At 52.5% G+C, this 16,617-nt stretch overlaps 3 protein-coding genes across 3 annotated transcripts in view; 2 read left to right on the top strand and 1 right to left on the bottom strand.

The window, feature by feature from the left end:
• DNAAF1 (dynein axonemal assembly factor 1) overlaps positions 1–3,059 on the top strand; it is a 23,425-nt gene extending 20,366 nt beyond the window's left edge. Inside the window, exons 11-13 of the mRNA XM_012806099.2 lie at positions 506–562; positions 1,642–2,002; positions 2,724–3,059. Of these exons, the coding sequence (XP_012661553.2) occupies positions 506–562; positions 1,642–2,002; positions 2,724–2,740 (435 nt within the window). The 3' untranslated portion in view covers positions 2,741–3,059. The remainder of the gene's footprint in view (positions 1–505; positions 563–1,641; positions 2,003–2,723) is intronic.
• Positions 3,060–3,712: 653 nt separating this feature from the next.
• On the bottom strand, positions 3,713–12,445 carry TAF1C (TATA-box binding protein associated factor, RNA polymerase I subunit C). Its single transcript, XM_023514140.1, has 15 exons — positions 12,355–12,445; positions 9,050–9,188; positions 8,197–8,293; positions 7,953–8,050; positions 7,786–7,875; positions 7,617–7,690; positions 6,803–7,041; positions 6,543–6,659; positions 6,345–6,462; positions 6,183–6,254; positions 5,959–6,094; positions 5,714–5,857; positions 5,145–5,319; positions 4,923–5,060; positions 3,713–4,834 (listed from the first exon to the last, which is right to left on the bottom strand). Exons 2-15 carry the CDS (start codon positions 9,185–9,187, stop codon positions 3,885–3,887), a joined length of 2,586 nt encoding a protein of 861 aa, XP_023369908.1. The 5' UTR covers position 9,188; positions 12,355–12,445; the 3' UTR covers positions 3,713–3,884.
• Positions 12,446–15,292: 2,847 nt separating this feature from the next.
• ADAD2 (adenosine deaminase domain containing 2) overlaps positions 15,293–16,617 on the top strand; it is a 5,076-nt gene continuing 3,751 nt past the window's right edge. The window contains exon 1 of the mRNA XM_012806098.1: positions 15,293–15,755. Within this exon, the coding sequence (XP_012661552.1) occupies positions 15,293–15,755 (463 nt within the window). The remainder of the gene's footprint in view (positions 15,756–16,617) is intronic.

Here is a 16,617-nt window from a genome sequence, read left to right as displayed (position 1 = left end):
TCCCCCGCAGTGTCTGCCTCCCCCACATACTGACTGATTGATAGCAAACATTAACACCCACACTACAAAACAAAAAAGTCCTATCATTTTGGGAGGGGTACAAATGTGTCACTTTCATGCCACATGGAGCCTTAGGACTGATTTGTACAGAGGTACATTTGGTTTGGGTCCTATTATTTTCTCTAAGAGGAACTGGCTGTGTCTCTGACAAAGTGGAGAGGGGATCTGGACCTTCTTTAAACACGTCACACCTCACACATTCTCACTTACATTAGACCCAGGTACTTGGAATGCCAGTGTCTGTGTTTGTGTGTGGATGGGGTTTCCTTTGGCAGGTGGGGAATGGAAAGGGAGGCCCTTGAGAGATTGGGGTAATTAGTTATTTCTCTAACTTTGCTTGCATATAACTGAGGCTTAATTTACCGTCTACCTGCACTTACCTTGCCTCCCCGAACGTTCAGTGTGTGACTCCCTGGTGACACGCAGCTCATTTGCTTTTTTCCAGGACCTACCTGACCTGGAAGATGTTGACGCCAGTGAATCTTTGGAAAATCAAGATAAGGTTATCAGTACAGTTTCCCCATAGTCAACGTTCATGCTTGTCATTTACTGCAAAGCATCTCTCTTGAACTTGAAAGTAAAATGCCCTTCGTGATTAAAGTATCCCATACCTCCACATTTTCACCTTGCTGAAGGAAATGTAACTATTTGTTCTTCCTTTTTTTAAGGTTATTATTTTATTTCTTTTAGAGACAAGAGTCTCACTCTGTCACCCAGGCCGAGGTATGATGGCGTGATCATAGTTCACCACACCCTTGAACTCCTGGGTCAAACAGTCCTCTTGCAGCTGATTTTTAAAATCTTTTCTAGAGATGGGGTCTCACTAAGTTGCTCAGGCTGGTCTCTAACTCCTGGTCTCAAGTGATCCTTCCTCCTGTCTTGGCCTGCCAGAGTGCTGGGATTATAGGTGTGAGCTACCACACCACTTGGGTTTTCCTAAAAACCTGTATTTTACTGCTGGTTTGTAATAACTGAGCACTGTACATAGTTACCTAAATGCATTTTTCTGCATATCCTCGTGGATGTTGGACATAGCCACACGTAGACAGAGGGAAAGGAAGAGAGGCATGAGCATATGCAGGACCATCAGGAATTCCCCCATATGACCTGATTGGCCCCTTCTGCCATTACTGAGAGCCCACAGGTGTCAGGGCTGTGCCCCAATGAAGGGAGCATAAGGCACGATCTCTGTGCATGAGCCATCACAAAACAAAGGAAACAGACACGTGGTTGCTGTGGGTGGACAGCGGACAGGTACCCAAGGCGCTAAGTCCTAGAGAGTTTGCCAACAAAGCTGGGGTCCGGGTTGCCAGCCGTACCAGCAGGGTGTCGGTCATCAATGGGTGGGAAGTGCAACATGGACATGGCAGAGGGTTGGGAAGGAGCATGGACATCGGCTACACAGCGGACACCGCTGGCTGTGGCCTGACTTGGAAAGGGTAGTCCTGTGTTCCCTCAGGCTTTTTTGTAGGTGGCAACAGAATAGTTTGTGCTATTAGATAAAACATCGGAATGGGTCTCGTGGATTTTAGAGTGATTCACAAAAACTGAAATGTTGAAACACATCTCTTCTTTTAATAGAAAATGTGCTTTCCGAGGATTGAGACCATCTCGAGCTTGAGTGATGACAGTGATCCTGAATTGGACTACACGTCACTCCCCATGCTGGAAAACATGTTCCCCGACACCCTTTCGAATATATTTGCTGTTTCTAGAGACACCTCAAAGGAGGTTCAGGTGCCCTTTACAGATATATTTAAAATAGAGGCAAAGAGGGATGTGGAAATTCAAAGACAAGACACCAAGTCCCCACGACCACTGATTCAGGAGCTCAGTGATGAGAACCCCTTGGGCCAACCACTGACATCCTCCACCTGCTCGAGAGACGCTGCCTTACTCTCGTCCAGCGAGGACACTGGCCTCCCTGTAGCCTCTGCACCAGGTGAGATCACAGGGGCAGAAGGCTTAGTGGAGAAATGAGCTGCTGACTCTTCAGCCTAGGGCAAGGCAGGGTGGGGAGGCGGCTGGGGCTGTTCCCTGAGCACCCCGTGTTTGAAGAGCAGGCAGACCCTCTGTGGACCCGCTCCTGAGCACACAGCTCTGAAGCTGCCCCTTGTCGGCTGCCAGCTTGGGCTGAGGAGCTGCTAAGCTGCCCTTCTCAGGGGCTGAGTCTGGCTGTGGGTGACCACCTTGGCCCGTGTTTGGGCAGATCCTGGCAGTTCTGGTCCATCAGGCCTGGGAGGTTCAGGAACCTGAACTCCCAACCCTCACCATCATGGCCTTCAGTCTCTCTGGACCAAAGCCTCTGAAGGAGGGAAGAGACATGAACACCCTGGCTGGGGAGTGTGGGACCAGCAAGGGTCACACCAGATCACACGAAGGTCTGGGCCAGCAGGGGCAGCATCCAGGGTCCTGGCTGGGAGACATATAAAGCGTGGGGGCCCTGGGGGAAGCTGGTTATTCAGACTGAGAACAGGCACGTGGGGTGTTTTCTGTTCAGCATGAGCCTTTGGAGGTTGTCCTGGGGAGGTGGGGAGTAGAACCAGGCAGAATCCACTCTCCCTGGAACTGACAGGTTGGGTCTAGGCCGGCATGCAGGAAGCAACCAGAAGTGGCTGCACTTCCCCAAAACACTGAACTGCCTCCTCTTTTTCCCTGTTTAGGAAACAGCACTGGATAGAATGAAGTGCAGTTGGAGCTGCAGGCTGCAGAGCCCAGGGTGGGGCCAAGCTGAGGACAATCAAATTTGGCTTGGACTGAACCTCAAAGCAGCCCCTCTGTCCTACCAGTGACAGGGAGCAGGCACAGGTCACCCCTCTTTCTGGGTCTCCTTCCTTCCCAAGTGCTGTGGTTACCGAAGACCACCCAGGGCCTTCACTGGGACACCTGCCCAAGCCGCCCTCCTGAGCCTGCACACCTGGGACCAGCCTGCACTCCTCATCCTCCACACAGCCATTTCCCCTGGTTGTCTGCAGTATAAATATAATCACAAGTATTTCTCTGGAGCACAATAAATGTTTTAGCATCCACATGAGTCTGTGTGTTACTGGACTACCCAGTAGTCCACTTGTGTGAGCCACATGTGTTTCTTTTCATCAGCTACCCCGAGAAAAGATCATTTCTCTCTTAACGTGTGAGCAGAAACCTAGATGAGATCTGGTCCCTGTACAATTGTGAGTGGGCACTCTCCCCACAGGAGAGCAGCACCCTCCCCAGAGCTGGAGAAGTCAGAGGGATGGGATGGGGTGTGCAGACAGCAGTCAGGACACCGTCCTGGATGAGAAACATGAGCACAGCAGTTGATAGCAGCAAGTTTACTCAACCCCTGACCCTGGCCCCAGAGTCTCCCTGTGCAAAACATCAGACCACCGTGGAGACTGACAAGCCCCAACCAACCCCAAGAGTGGCTGCTGACAGTTACTGTGCTGCCTCCCATGGCCCCGCCCAGTGTGAGCAGCTCTCCAGCCCCTCCATCCTCACCACACCCCGGCTGGGCCTGCTGCCTGTCTCATAGGAGGGCTGAGACTCTCCTGAAGCCCCCAGCAGACCCTGCATCTCCTGAAGAGAACTGGCTGTGCAGCCTCTCTGGCCCCGAGATAGGTCCACCAGGACCTTCCAACTTGCCTTTTGGGATCACCTTCAGACAAATATGTAAGATATTACTATTTTACTGCCCCATTCCTCCGACATGGCTCATAATCACAATGGCCTTCTGAGGGTGGAAAGTGCTGCCCCGCAGAACTGCCCGTTCCCCGAGTTTCCACTGTGGAAGGCACAGCTGGTCAAATGGAGAGTGAGGGCTCACAGGCTCGGGGTCAGCCTGCTCAAAAGCCCATGCGAGGCTTCTTCCGGTGGGGCTGGGAACCTGAGGGGACAGGTCTGTGCAGCCAGGAGGAGGTGGCCCGGATGCTAGAGGCCTGGGAAGAGGTTGTGGCAGCATGTTCTGGAGTGTCCCTTTGGAGTGGCAGCTTGGCCACATGGTTCTGGAGAGACTTCTGCTGGGAGGGGGCGTCCCTCTGGAGTGGCAGCTTGGCCATGGAGTCCTGGAGGGTCTGCTCCTGCTGTGAGGGGATGCCTTGGGCCCATAAATCTGGAGTCAGCTCCTGAGAAGGTGGAGTCGCTGAGAGTTGAGGCCTGGCCTTGGCACATGTGGAGTCTGGGCTAAGAGGTGGGCTAGTGGCATCCAAGGAGTCCAGGGGGCCACTGAGTGAGGAGAAGGTACTGGACAGCTGAGTCCGGCGCTTGGGCCGCTTGGGCTGTTTCCCAGGCTCTGAGGTCCTGCCATGGTGCCTCTCCCACCAGGCAGCCCCTCGGCCTTCCCAGGCTTCCTCCAGACGCTCACTGAGCTCATCTGGGCTGGACTCAGGTGTGGGAGGTGGCTCTGCTGTGGGGAGTGGGCCCAGATCCCTCTGCTGTAGGAGCCGCCCTTTGGCCATGGCCTCTCGCAGAGCCTCTAGCAATTTCCCCCCATCCTTCTGCAGCTCCATGCGGCTCAGCTGCTGCTGGTGGAAAAAGGTGGGTACAGCCCATGTGGGGGGATCTGGGGGGACCTCCAGAAGGATCTTCAGCCACTGGCTGCAGCAGACAGTGTCTTGGGGGGTCCAGGAAGCTGTGGGGGTGGGACACTCAGGCCCGGCGTCACCAGGAGGCCCAGCGTCTCCGGTGGAGTCCTCCTGCAGGCGGAGGTACTGGTAGAAGATGTCTCCTGCCGCTGACAGCTGGAAGAGCACCAGGCCTGGTGTGGAGGCCGGGGGTGGGATGGCAGTGGCCAGACCTGGTAAGCGGAATGACATGCCCTGTAAGACCTGCAGGGTGGGGGCTTTCACCCAAGCAGCCCCAGCTCACTGCCCTGCCTCTCATACCTATGGTTGGTGCCTTCAGACGCTCCTCCAGCTGCCACTGGCTCTTGGGTTCTAGCAGGGGAAATGCAGAGAGGGAGTCTCTCCTGGAGGGAAGAGACTGGGGGGGCCCCGCCAGCCGGGGTGCAGATGCTTCACCTCCTGAGGAAACACAGGCAGCTGAGGCCCAGCCAGGCCCACCCTGCCCATCTTCCCACACACCCCGGCCCTCACCAGGACCCTCACCTGAGATGGGCAACAGCTGCAGCTGCCCACCCTGGCCTGCCAGGATCAGGGGCTGTGGGCAGCCGGGCCGGGGTGGAGGCAGCAGCCGGGCCAGCAGGGGTGGAGAGGGGAGGCCATGATTCCACTTTAGCATGGGCACCAGGGGCAGGCGCTCGTCCACCAGGTACAGTGAGAACTGAGGGTCCAAGAAAGAAGTGGGGCAGGGGTGAGATGGCTTGTCATATAGGAACCCACCTGCTTTCCTGTGCCACCCCCACTCTCTCCTGCCCCTGTGCTTCATACACCTACCAACATCTTGGGTCCTCCTCCCCTGCTCCCAAACATGGCAGGAGCTTTGCACAGGTCCCCAGGCCCTGATGCCTCACACCTGCTCCATCCCTAGTCACACCTCAAGCCATGCTAAGATGCCAGCTCCCAGGAGGCCCTCCCCACCCACCAGGCAGCACCTGCAGAACTGTGTTTAGCCCAGTTCTTCAGGGTGTGTAGTCTGGTTTTGCCTGTAGCTGTGTAGACCCAGCAGAGCAGCAGGTTCAAGCACATGGCTGAGCACAGGGCAGAGTGTTGCTCACCTGAGTACAGATGAGGTGGAGGGTGGAGGGTAGAGAATCGGGGCTGGACTGTCCCAGGTATTGTGTAAGCAGGATACGTTCTCCCTTCTGGCATGACGCCTCTGCTCCCGCACGAAAAAGTAGCAGACCACAGCCCGGTGGGCCCTGGAGGAAAAGCCGTTTCAGCCCTCCCCACGGACAGGCTTACACCATGGTCCTCGCCCCAGCCACCCTCAGCCCAGGGTCTCCTGCCCCTGCTACCATACCTGAGTGTCAACCATTTTCACTCCAGTGTGGTCCCCCACAGTCAACACCCGAGGATGGGCTGTGAAGTCTGCCCAGCGCCATGGAGAGGGGTCCCGGAACACAAGCGTCTCGGGGTCTCTGTAGATTTGCTGCAGCCTTGGGGAAAGAGGCACACCATGAGCAGGGGGATGGGCTGCTGGGGGGCAAGGGGTCAGGACATGCTGAACAGGAAAAGGGGCATTACCCGCCCTCAGGGGTCCACAGACAGACGGCTCCTGATTGGCTGCAGACGGCCAGCTCCCCTGGCAGGTGAGGGCTACAGGACATGAGTATGATCAATGCTGGACTAACTATCCCTTCTCGCAGACCCACCTCCGTGCTGACCAGCCCGACTTAACCTGCTCACCTGAGACTGATCCCTGTGGCTCCCTTCTCAACCTGCAGCACCTGCAGAAGGGCTGGCTGCCCCTGTTTACTGACCTTCCACACGGCACAGTGGTAGTCAGAGCGGACGGCCAGCACCGCTGGGGAGAGTGAGATGGACAGGGTCAGGGGGCTGGCAGCAGGTCAGCCAGTGAGGCAGAGAGGTGTCCAAGGGACTCACCTTCTCCCTGGACTGTGCAGGTCACCACCTGCCGCACAGGACCCCGGAGGTGGATGCGTCCAGGACACCCTGGGACATCAAGGTTGCTGTCTGGGTTCAGATTGACCTCTTGGAAACCTGGGCCTCTCACTAAGGATCAGTGCAAAAGCTGTGGTCACTGCAAACCCCCCAAATTTCTACCATTCCCCTGGGCCATGCCAAGAGCGCCTCCTCCACAAGACGGGAGCCCACTGGGATCTCCTTCTAGCAAGAAAGGATACACAGTGTGTCCAGGGTGCCTCCACCAGGGTAGACCAGCTGCCCAACCTGGGGTGTCCTTCCAGGCACCCAGGCCAAAGCTCCCCCAGTGTAGGTCTCGTCCAGAAGCAGCCGCTCCCATCGCACTGCCAGCTCCTCGCGCAGCAGCTCTGCCAAGATGCTCGCCACTGACTTGCCCAGGATAGCACCCCCCAGGATGGAGAACCGGCGCTGTCGGTGGGTAATGTAAGCCCAGGGACACCTGGGGACCAGAGGACAGCAGGAGGCTCACATTGTGGTGGTGACAGAGGAGAACTGAGTCCCATCCCAAGGAAGGCTCGGTGTGTGATGCACATGTTTTGATCTAGCTAGGATGTCTTCCTTTGGGAAACCACCCCACCCTGTGCCTAGGGCCTAGGGGCAGTCACAGGACCCAGACCTGCCATCAAGAGTACTCCATTGTCCCTGCCAGTGACTGGTTCACAGACGGGTGTGAGACCCAAGCCAAGCCAACCAAAGTCCTTCCCGGGACTTCAGGTGCCTCAGGAAGAACACTGACTTCTTCCTTGGAATCATAAGCCATCTTGGTGCCACCTGAAAACAGCCCACCCAGCAATTAAGCCAGGCAGAGGGAAGTGGATGAGAAAGCAGAGATGGAGCCCTGCTCATGTTATCTGAGCACCTGGAAGAAGTGACTCCTGGGGCCCAGGACTATAAAGGCCCCTTTCCCCTAAGGCTGCATGTGGAGGGGAAAACCTGGGTGCCCATCCCAGCTCCTGCCACATCCCCACCCCCAGCTGGGCCTATCCGTCTCGTCCTTTCTCACTAGCCACTTGCCCCCAGGGCTGGTGTCCACCGAGGTTCTGGAACAGTCTCTTCACACTGATCACTGTCTTCTTCTTCGAGCGGCTCTGCATGGAAAGGCCCTGTCAAGCTCACGCACCTGCGGGTTCACCCCTGAAGGGAAGCGGGGCCTCCCTGCCCTGGCTAGACGGGGGTTACGCACCGGTGCTCCCTCCAGCTTGAAATTCTCCAGCATCAGCCTCCCCAGGGGTGCAAAGGCTATGTCTCCATGATCCCACAGAAACCGGCTGAGCTGGGGAGAGGGGGGAAGGCCAGGTCACTAAGCACAGTCCCCACGCAATGAAGCACAGCCCACTGTGGCCTACTCACTTGCTCAGTGACGTCTAGCACGACCCGGGGCCGCTTCCGGTACTGGTACCCTCCACGGAAAAGCAGGTCTTGGGCAGTCAAACCAGGGTCCCAGGGATCTGAAAAGAGGGGATCATGGAAAGGACCCGGAAAGGCAACAGACGCAGGGCCAGGTGTGCTGGGGCCCCGTGGGAGCAGAAGCTATCGGCAGGGAGAGCAAGGTCTGAGGAGGGGAGGCTGCGAGCCCAGAGGGAGGGGACCTTACCAGGGGCAGGACGCAGCAGGGGGAGGGGCCCGGGGGTCACCGGCTCCCACACCACATCCTTGGCCAAGAACGGAGCCCCATTCTGAAGGGAACACAACTGCAATGACAGCATTACAATGAGAGAACTCCCCGGACCAGGCACTGTGCAAGCACTTTCAGTAACTCATCCAGTCCCCACGACAACCCTGCAAAGTCGGTGCAACTGCTGTCATCATTTTGAAGAAAGTGAGGACCTGGGGGGCTCTCACTTGCCCTAGAAGACCGGGCAGTAAAGAGAAGGGCTGGGATTTGAAGCCAGGCATCCTGACTCCAGAGTCTGTGTCTGTGAGCTCCACCTGCACTGGCTCTTCATGGAGGACACCCCCCATGCCGTTAATGGCCGCTGCACCCCACTTGATACTCATGTCATTCAGGAAGCCTTGCCCTCACTTACTCTGGGAGCCTGGAAGTCCACTCTGCCTCCCATTGCTGGGCTGAATTGAGACATCTCAGTTCAAACACTCAGGGGACAAAGGAGCCAGCAATGACCACAGTTATTTCATCCACTGGTCTGTTCATTGCTTCCTCTCACACAACCTACTTCTCAGTTCCAGGAGTGTGGGACTCAACTGACTTACTCACACTATATCCCCAGGATCTAATGGAGCCTGTAAGTAAACCCCTCACGGATAGCAGTGTTCCATGTGCCCCAAAGAAGGGCACTCTGGCTCCGCCTGTGTCTTAGTAGATTTATGCTAATGCCACTCTTTGCATCCTTGCCAAGTGATGTGAATGTTACACACACAAAGGGACCAAATAAAGAAGCCCTACCCAGAGCTGCCAGGAATGCCAGGACCTCTCCTTCCCTCCTCACCTCAGAGATCTGGGGCTGGGATTCAGGCAGGGTCAATGCATCTCTCCAGCTGCACATAAAGGACAGGTCAGGGACATCACTCAGACCAAGGGGGCCGGTCCGGAACAATGTGGGGCGGAGAGAGCTGGGGAAGTCCATCCTAGAAAATAAGGACAAATGTCGCACTGGCCTTCTCAACAGGCCTGAATTAGACAATAACTTCCAGGGTTCCTGGGGAGAGGAAAAGGTATGTTAAGAGTATATCCTTCCCTCGAGGAAGTAGATAATAAAAAGCAAATGAATAGGTAACCTAATGCCAGGCAGTAATAAGTGCCATGTATAGATTTTTGTCCCATCATTTTATTTAGTTAAGGACAAAACATGACGTAATGAATAAAACACAAGGAAACAGAACAAGTGAAGGGGGGGGGACCTTCACTTGTGGGAGTTAAACTTTCCTGCCTATATGACTTACATCAGCTAAAAAATCATTTCATTTATGGGCTTCCTTTCTACTTAGTATATCCAAGTCATATAACACAGAAATTCCTAGGCCAAATCTGCATTTTCCATTTGGCATATAAAAAAAGGATGGTTTATGGGCGGTACCTGTGGCTCAAAGGAGTAGGGCGCCGGCCCCATATGCTGGAGGTGGCAGGGTTCAAACCCAACCCCGGCCAAAAACTGCCAAAAAAAAAAAAAAAGTGATGGTTTATGAGAGAAAACATCTGCTTCGTATACACAGTATATGTAGAAATTGGTGAGGACTGATTATTAATCTGTCATATAAAAATCTTTACAAAGATGAGTAAAAAAAAAAATTTTTTTTTTTTGAGACAGAGTCTCACTATGTCACCCTCGGTAGGGTACTATGGCATCACAGCTTATAGCAACCTCAAACTCTTGGGCTTAAGTGATTCTCTTGCCTCAGCCTCCCAAGGAGCTGGGACTAAAGGCAACTGCCACAACGCCTGGCTATTTTTGTTGTAGTTGCCATTGTCGTTTGGCAGGCCCGGGCTGGATTCGAACTCGCCAGCTCCAGTGTATGTGGCTGGCATCCTAGCCGCTGAGCTACAGGTGCCAAGCCAAAGATGAGTAAAAATATTTTTAACCACTTTTGCTCCTTGGAATTGCCTTACAATATTATTATATTTTAATTGAACCCGCAAATTTCTGTGTAATATTTTTACAACCAAGATTAATATCTATTCGACTTTTCTCTTAATAATGTGCTTAGTTACAAAGGGATTTTGACATAAGCTACTAATTTTAGCTATTGGTATCTACTTAAGCATGTTCCTGAATGTCTTTACACCGTTGCCAAACAATGTAAAGAAGGAGGCATTTTCCTGAGATATAGAACCTAATCAGTAGAACCTTTCATTCAACAAATACTTATTCAAAGGCTTCTATGTGCTAAACATATTGTGAGAAGCTGGACATTGAAAGAATGAGCAAGACCCACGTACAAGAAGCTCAAGTTGTAAAACTATAATTCTTTCCTTTATCTCTTTACTTAAAGAAACCAGTCTTCTTTGAATTGATTTTTTACTCAGTTATTGGGAATAAGTGCTATATTAAAACCACCCACCCATCCATGAAAGAAGGGATGGTGATGGGTGAGGGTGTGGTTTCTGCAATGGCAGCCAGGGAAAGCTTTGTCCAAAAGGTGGCATTTGAGCGCAGCCTGCACTTAATGGGGAGAGGGCCATGCATGCAACTGGGAAGAGGGCTTCCAGGTAGAACAATCAGCAAGTGTAAAAGTCTTGGAGCAGGAAAGTGTTTGATAAACAGCTAGGTGGCCACGGAGGGAACAATGAAGAGAGTGGTGGGAAATAAAGTCAGACAGACAGAGGGCAGCACCTGTGGCTCAAGGAGTAAGGCACCAGCCCCATATGCCGAGGGTGGTGGTTCAAGCCCAGCCCCAGCCAAAAACTACAATAAAGTCAGACAGGTGGCAAGGGGTCAGCTTCTCTCACAGCTCATAAACACTGGAACTGTGCTCCTAGATGACACTCCAAGACTAAACTCTAGTTTTTCCACAGCCAGGAATTGAACCTCATTCATCTGTCTTCTTACTGTCAAGCACTGTGCCTCCCAGAACATACATTGTGTTGAGTAAAAATAAATTTCTATCAAAGGGCTTTGGTAAATAGTACAAAGTCCTCCAGAAGAAAAAGCAGCCATACCATACTTTTTTTTAATCAACAAAAATAATAGTAGCACTCACTTACTGACAGCCAGCACCTGCCAGACACAAGGCTAAGTGCTTTATCTACCTTTCTTTTACTCCTTATTTTAGAGTTCAGGAAACTAAGGCTTAAGAGAGGGTATCTTGCTCAAGTCCTACAGTTTGTACAATAATGGCCAGAGCCAAGACTTAATCCTCATCCAACTCAGGGTTGGGGCTCTGAACCACTATTCCACTGTCTATCCAAAAGCAAACACCAGCATCAGAGTCTTACTAAGCCAAGATGGAGCTTACACTGCATTTCATCAGTTCATTCTGTAACCTCCACATGTGCATGCACTTGGCACTGCCTACCACACAGCTCTGGCAAATAGGTGCATTTGCTAAATGAATAAACAAGACGTTCCTCAGGGCATGAGTCAGTCTCATTCCAATTGTGGTTTATCTGGATACCCTAATTCCTTCACCGGACTGTGAGCTGAGGGCAGGGACTGCAACTGATTGATTCCTGAATCCCTAGTGCTTGGCTGCTGCTTTCATTTTCTTTTCCATGGCAGAAAAGAACAGTAACAGGGAAGGAGAAAGGCTCAGTGAATCCTTGAAGACAAAGTTTTTGTAGGACTGCACCAACTGCAGTTAAGGAGCATCCAAGCCTCCCAGAAGTGACTGCATCCCTAATAAATGAACAGTCTCCAGCTCATCTTTGGTGCCTGGGCTCCAAACTGACCTCCTTTGGGCCCTTCCTCATCGTGCTTCACAATGGTAACAATACATATAAGCAAATACAAACCAGAGAAAGAACAAATATCACTCAATGAATTAATGAGAGCAGAAAGGAACGAAACAGCCTGAAACAAACCCAGGCAAGCAGCGGCGTCAGGGGAGTCCAGGACCTTGGAAAAGCCCTCAGACAAGGCAGCCCCGACTTTCCCTGGCGAGCTTTCCGCCCTCGCAGTAGGTTTCCTAGGCCCCTTTAGACCTCCGAACGACCTCCCAGACTGCAGAACTGACGTCTGGCCAGCTATAGCAAACAGTGAGGTTGTCGCAGAGGATGGGAGAGCTGGGAGGTTCCTCCACTCATTTATCTGCATCCCGAACGTTCCCAGTCCGCACGGAGGGCTGCGAATGCACTTACGCGGCCCGGGCCTCGTCGTGCTCGTCTGGGAAACGCGTCCCGGACTGAAGTTCGCCGGACCTTGCCACCACGAGGACCACCTAAAGATGCATCCAAGATCCCGCGCTCAGGACCGGAAAACCTCTGCAGCAGCAACTAACGAGTTTCCGGGTCTGGCCGGAAGTACTCCCTGCGTGACAGGAAGTCCCTCCTTCCACTCCGGCCTCTCTAGCGTCCTGGAGCGCCCTCTCCTGGGAGGAGGGGGAACGTGCCTGTAGGAGGCGCCCGGGCATCAGAAATAAAGTCCCATCAATTCCTAACAGCGGAGGGCGAGGGGATTCCAATCCCTTATCTGCTACACCAACTTCTTGGGATTGAATTAATCATTCAACAAAACTTACCGAGCCCCCTCACCATAAGCCAAGCACTGTATTAGTCGGCAGGACAGATTGTCCTTAAATCCTATGAGGTGGGAGTGTGTGAAGCTTTCCCAGGGTTGGTCGGGCAGAGTGCTTAAGCAGAATTCTCAAGATCTAGAGTGCATTAGCAGCACGTGGAGGGCATGTGAAAACATGGTTTCTGATTTGGTGGGTTTAGGGTGCGGCCTGATAGTGCTTGTGTGATGGCGATAGTGCCTGTGTGTGTGTGTGTGTTGCTTAAAATAAGCTTGTGCAATCGTAAATGTCACCATTGACCTGATAGGAAGTAAGTTTGATTTAGCTGAGTGGTTTGACCATGAGGAAGGGCTTTGCCAATTAGGAAGTCTGAAGTATACTTCTCATAAATGGTGTGAGTTAAGCCTGCGTCTCTATGGCTCTGGTGAAAATATATTTGAAGGATGGTTATAACATAGAATAAATCAGAAATTATATCTTTTGTAACTATTTACACTTGTGATTAAAAATTTGGGCTACCTAGTTTTTTTGAATTTGTTTTAAGGGGCATGTATGCAAAAAGAATTAAAGAAATACTAGTTTCCTCCCATTGCTGCTGTGACCAATTACCACAAGCAGTGGCTTAAAACAACACACTATCTCATAGTTCTGGAGAGCAGAAGTCTGACATAGGTCTCACTGGGCCAAAATCAAGGTGTCAGCAGGTCTGTGTTCCTACCTCTAGGCTCTGGGGGACCGTCCATTGTCTCACCTTTTCCAGTTTCTGGAAACTGCCTGAATTCCTTGGTTCACAGCCCCTTTACATGTTCAAAGCCAGTCATGGCCAATGGCATCTTTCTCACAATGACTCCTGTTTGGTTCTGACTCTTCTGTTGCCTTCTCCAGATTCAGACCTTTGTGGTTACCCTGGGCCCACCCAGATAATCCAGGATAATTTCCCCATTTTAAAGACAACCAATTAACAATCTTAATTTCCACTTGCCAAATAACATATTCATAGGTTCTGGGGGTTGGGAGGCATTATTTTGCCTATCACACTGGTACTGTACATCACTCTTACTGGCCACTCATTTAGCTTGTGCACTGGAGGGCCAATTCCATTTCTTCCATCCTTCCGTTCTCTGAATAAGCAGTTATCAGTTTGCTTTGTTTCTGACATATATTTAACATGCAGCAATGTGCTTAAGCCTTAAGTGAACAGCTTACTGAGTTTTACATACATACAACCCCACATAAACACCCAGATCAAAACATTTTCATCACTCAAGAACATTCCCTGGTGCTACTTTTTGATCCATACCTCCTTCAGGAAGTAACCACTATTCTGACTCTTATCACCAGAGCCTGGTTCTGCTAGTTCAAGAACTTTACATAGATGGAATCACACAGAGAATGTACCTGGTTTCTGTCACCCCATGTGCCTGTGAGATTCACCCAGTTGTGCATGTAGCAGGTTCTTTCTTTTTAAGTTACTGAGTAATATTCTGTTGTACAAATACGTCATTTGTTTGTGGACGTTTCTAGGTTTTGCAACCCTCTGTGAAGCCATCATTCCATTTCTGAACACCTGTGTGGGGTCCCTGCTGTCTGCTAGGTCTATTTTCTTTCTGAGCCACACACACACACACACACACACACACACAAATGGAATTATTCTTCCTGATGACGGTCCTTGAAATGTTGGGGAGGTTGAATCCACCCAGCACACCACATCTGCTCTCCCCAAGGTGAAGATTCCGGGTTCCACGAACTGTTCCCCACACACCCCAGCAACCCTCCTGCCACAATCCTGTGACACGTGTTCAGGTCCAAACAGCAGAAGCAGCAGCAGCGGCAGCTACCACCACACACCTCACAGGCACTGTGAACTGAGTAACTAGAAATCTTTTCCCAGTAACTGGCCACAGTAAGGCTCTAAGTTAAGTCTGAAGCCCCCTTCCAGCAAATACTCCTTGCATCACAGCAGGCCTTATGCAAACTGGCCTCACCCTGACTTCCTCTTATTTTTTCTTTCCCCCTCCTCTTTGGTTCCCCATATCAAAGTACTGGGGTCTGGTGACTCAAAGTTGGACAGGGAAAGTCAGGGCACCCAACGGCTAATTTTGAGAGCACTTCTATTTGGCTCCCAAAGGCCTAAAGTGAAGTTTTAAAATGTGGGTTCTAAAAATTCTGCTGGGCTGCTACAAGGTAAACGTTTTCATTTACAGGATGAGGACCCCTGGACATGCTGGGCTGTGCTTCGGTCATAACCTAGGGCAGGAGCCCCCAGTTCCTCTGTCAGAACCCTCCAGGACCACCAAAGGCTAGAAGAAAGGCAGAAGGGAACAGCCCATCAGCGTTCTCCCAGAGCCCGGCTGTCTGGGAAACTGGCCTTCCAATTGGTCGGGTGCACTGTCCACCAGAGCTCTGCGGGTTCTCATTGGCCAGCGGGGTGGCGGGGACTGGACCAGGCGGCGTGCTGTCGGCCGCGTGCTCCCCACGCTGGGGACCCGCCCCGCGCGTGTAATAGGGCACAGGCAGCGCGAGATCGGGCCTGGCTGCCGCTCCGGCCCTCGAGTGAGGCCATGTCTTCTTCAGCCAGCGTGTCCCCGGGCGCTGACGACGGCGGCCGCAGGAAGCCTCGCCTGGCGGCGTCGTTGCAGATCAGCCCTGGGTCGGGACCCTGCCGACCGTCGGCCAGTGTGGGCCAAGATGCCTGGGAGCCCACACCCGCCCGCACCGCGGAGGACAACGAAGAGCTGGGTGGGAAGCCCCAGGCCTCGGCGCCTGGGGACGGTGGGCCCCAGGCGGGGGCCGAAGTCCTGGAACTGGGGGCAGCCCCGGCAAGGGAAGATTTGGGGGGCCTGATGGAGATGTCCCCGGGGGGCTCCATCCCACCCGCAGGGCCCGCGGGGGACATCCCCCCGGCCTCCGGCCCTCTGAGCCTGTCGCTGGAGGACCCTCCCCCAGTCCAGGCGGTGGCACTGCTCACGCAGTACGTGGCCAGTCGGGGCATGCAGCTGACCTTCCGAGAGGACCAGACGGCAGGTGAGGCCAGATGGCAGGGCCTGGGAGTCTGAGGACAGGAACCAAGTTACCAGGGGATGTCTGAGTCACAGACGGAAGGAGGGGAGTCTGGGGCAGGCTGACACGTCGCCAGAGAGGGGCATGAGCTAGACCTGAGTCTGGGGCCTTGGGATAGACCCTACTGGGAGCTGCATGTGTTAAAAGGGTCAGTTACTCGCATTTACAGTTGCCACGCCAGCGCTGGAGATCCCTGAATGAGGGCCAGTCCCTGGTCTTAAAGATGTTATTAGGCACAGTTATTAGGGCAGTACTGTCTGTATGTACCGTATAGAGGCAGCATCATTACTGTTTCCTACATACCTCCCACCCCCTACCCCCGTTCATACTTATAATTTGAAAGTTAATTGCACGGCACCCATAGCATAGTGGTTATGGCGCCAGCCACATAACATACACTGAAGGTGGTGGGTTCAAACCCGGCTTGGGCCAGCAATGACAACAATGACAACTGCAACAAAAAATAGCCCGGTGTTGTGGTAAGCACCTGTGGTCCCAGCTACTTGGGAGGCTGAGGCAAGAGAATATACTTGAGCCCAAGAGTTTGAGGTTGCTGTGAGCTGTGATGACACAGCACTCTACTGAGGGCGACATGGTGAGACTGTGTCTCAAAAAAAAAAAAGTTAATTGCAGACACCATTTATCCCTAAACACTTTAGTGTGTATTTCTTAAGAAGGAGGACGTCTCATGTAACTATAGTATATTTATCAAACTGGAATTAGAACATTGATACAACGCCATCACCTAATTCCTATTGACATTCAGATTTTACCACTTGTCCCTCAAATGCCTCTCATGGCCATTTTTTCCTTACCAGGAAGACAA

The sequence above is a fragment of the Otolemur garnettii genome, unplaced genomic scaffold, assembly GCF_000181295.1.
Source record: "Otolemur garnettii isolate 467f Iridium unplaced genomic scaffold, OtoGar3 scaffold00047, whole genome shotgun sequence".
Classification (NCBI taxonomy): Eukaryota; Metazoa; Chordata; class Mammalia; order Primates; family Galagidae; genus Otolemur; species Otolemur garnettii.
The sequence above is the reverse complement of the archived record's forward strand: the minus strand, read 5'-3'. Positions and strand labels throughout refer to the sequence as shown.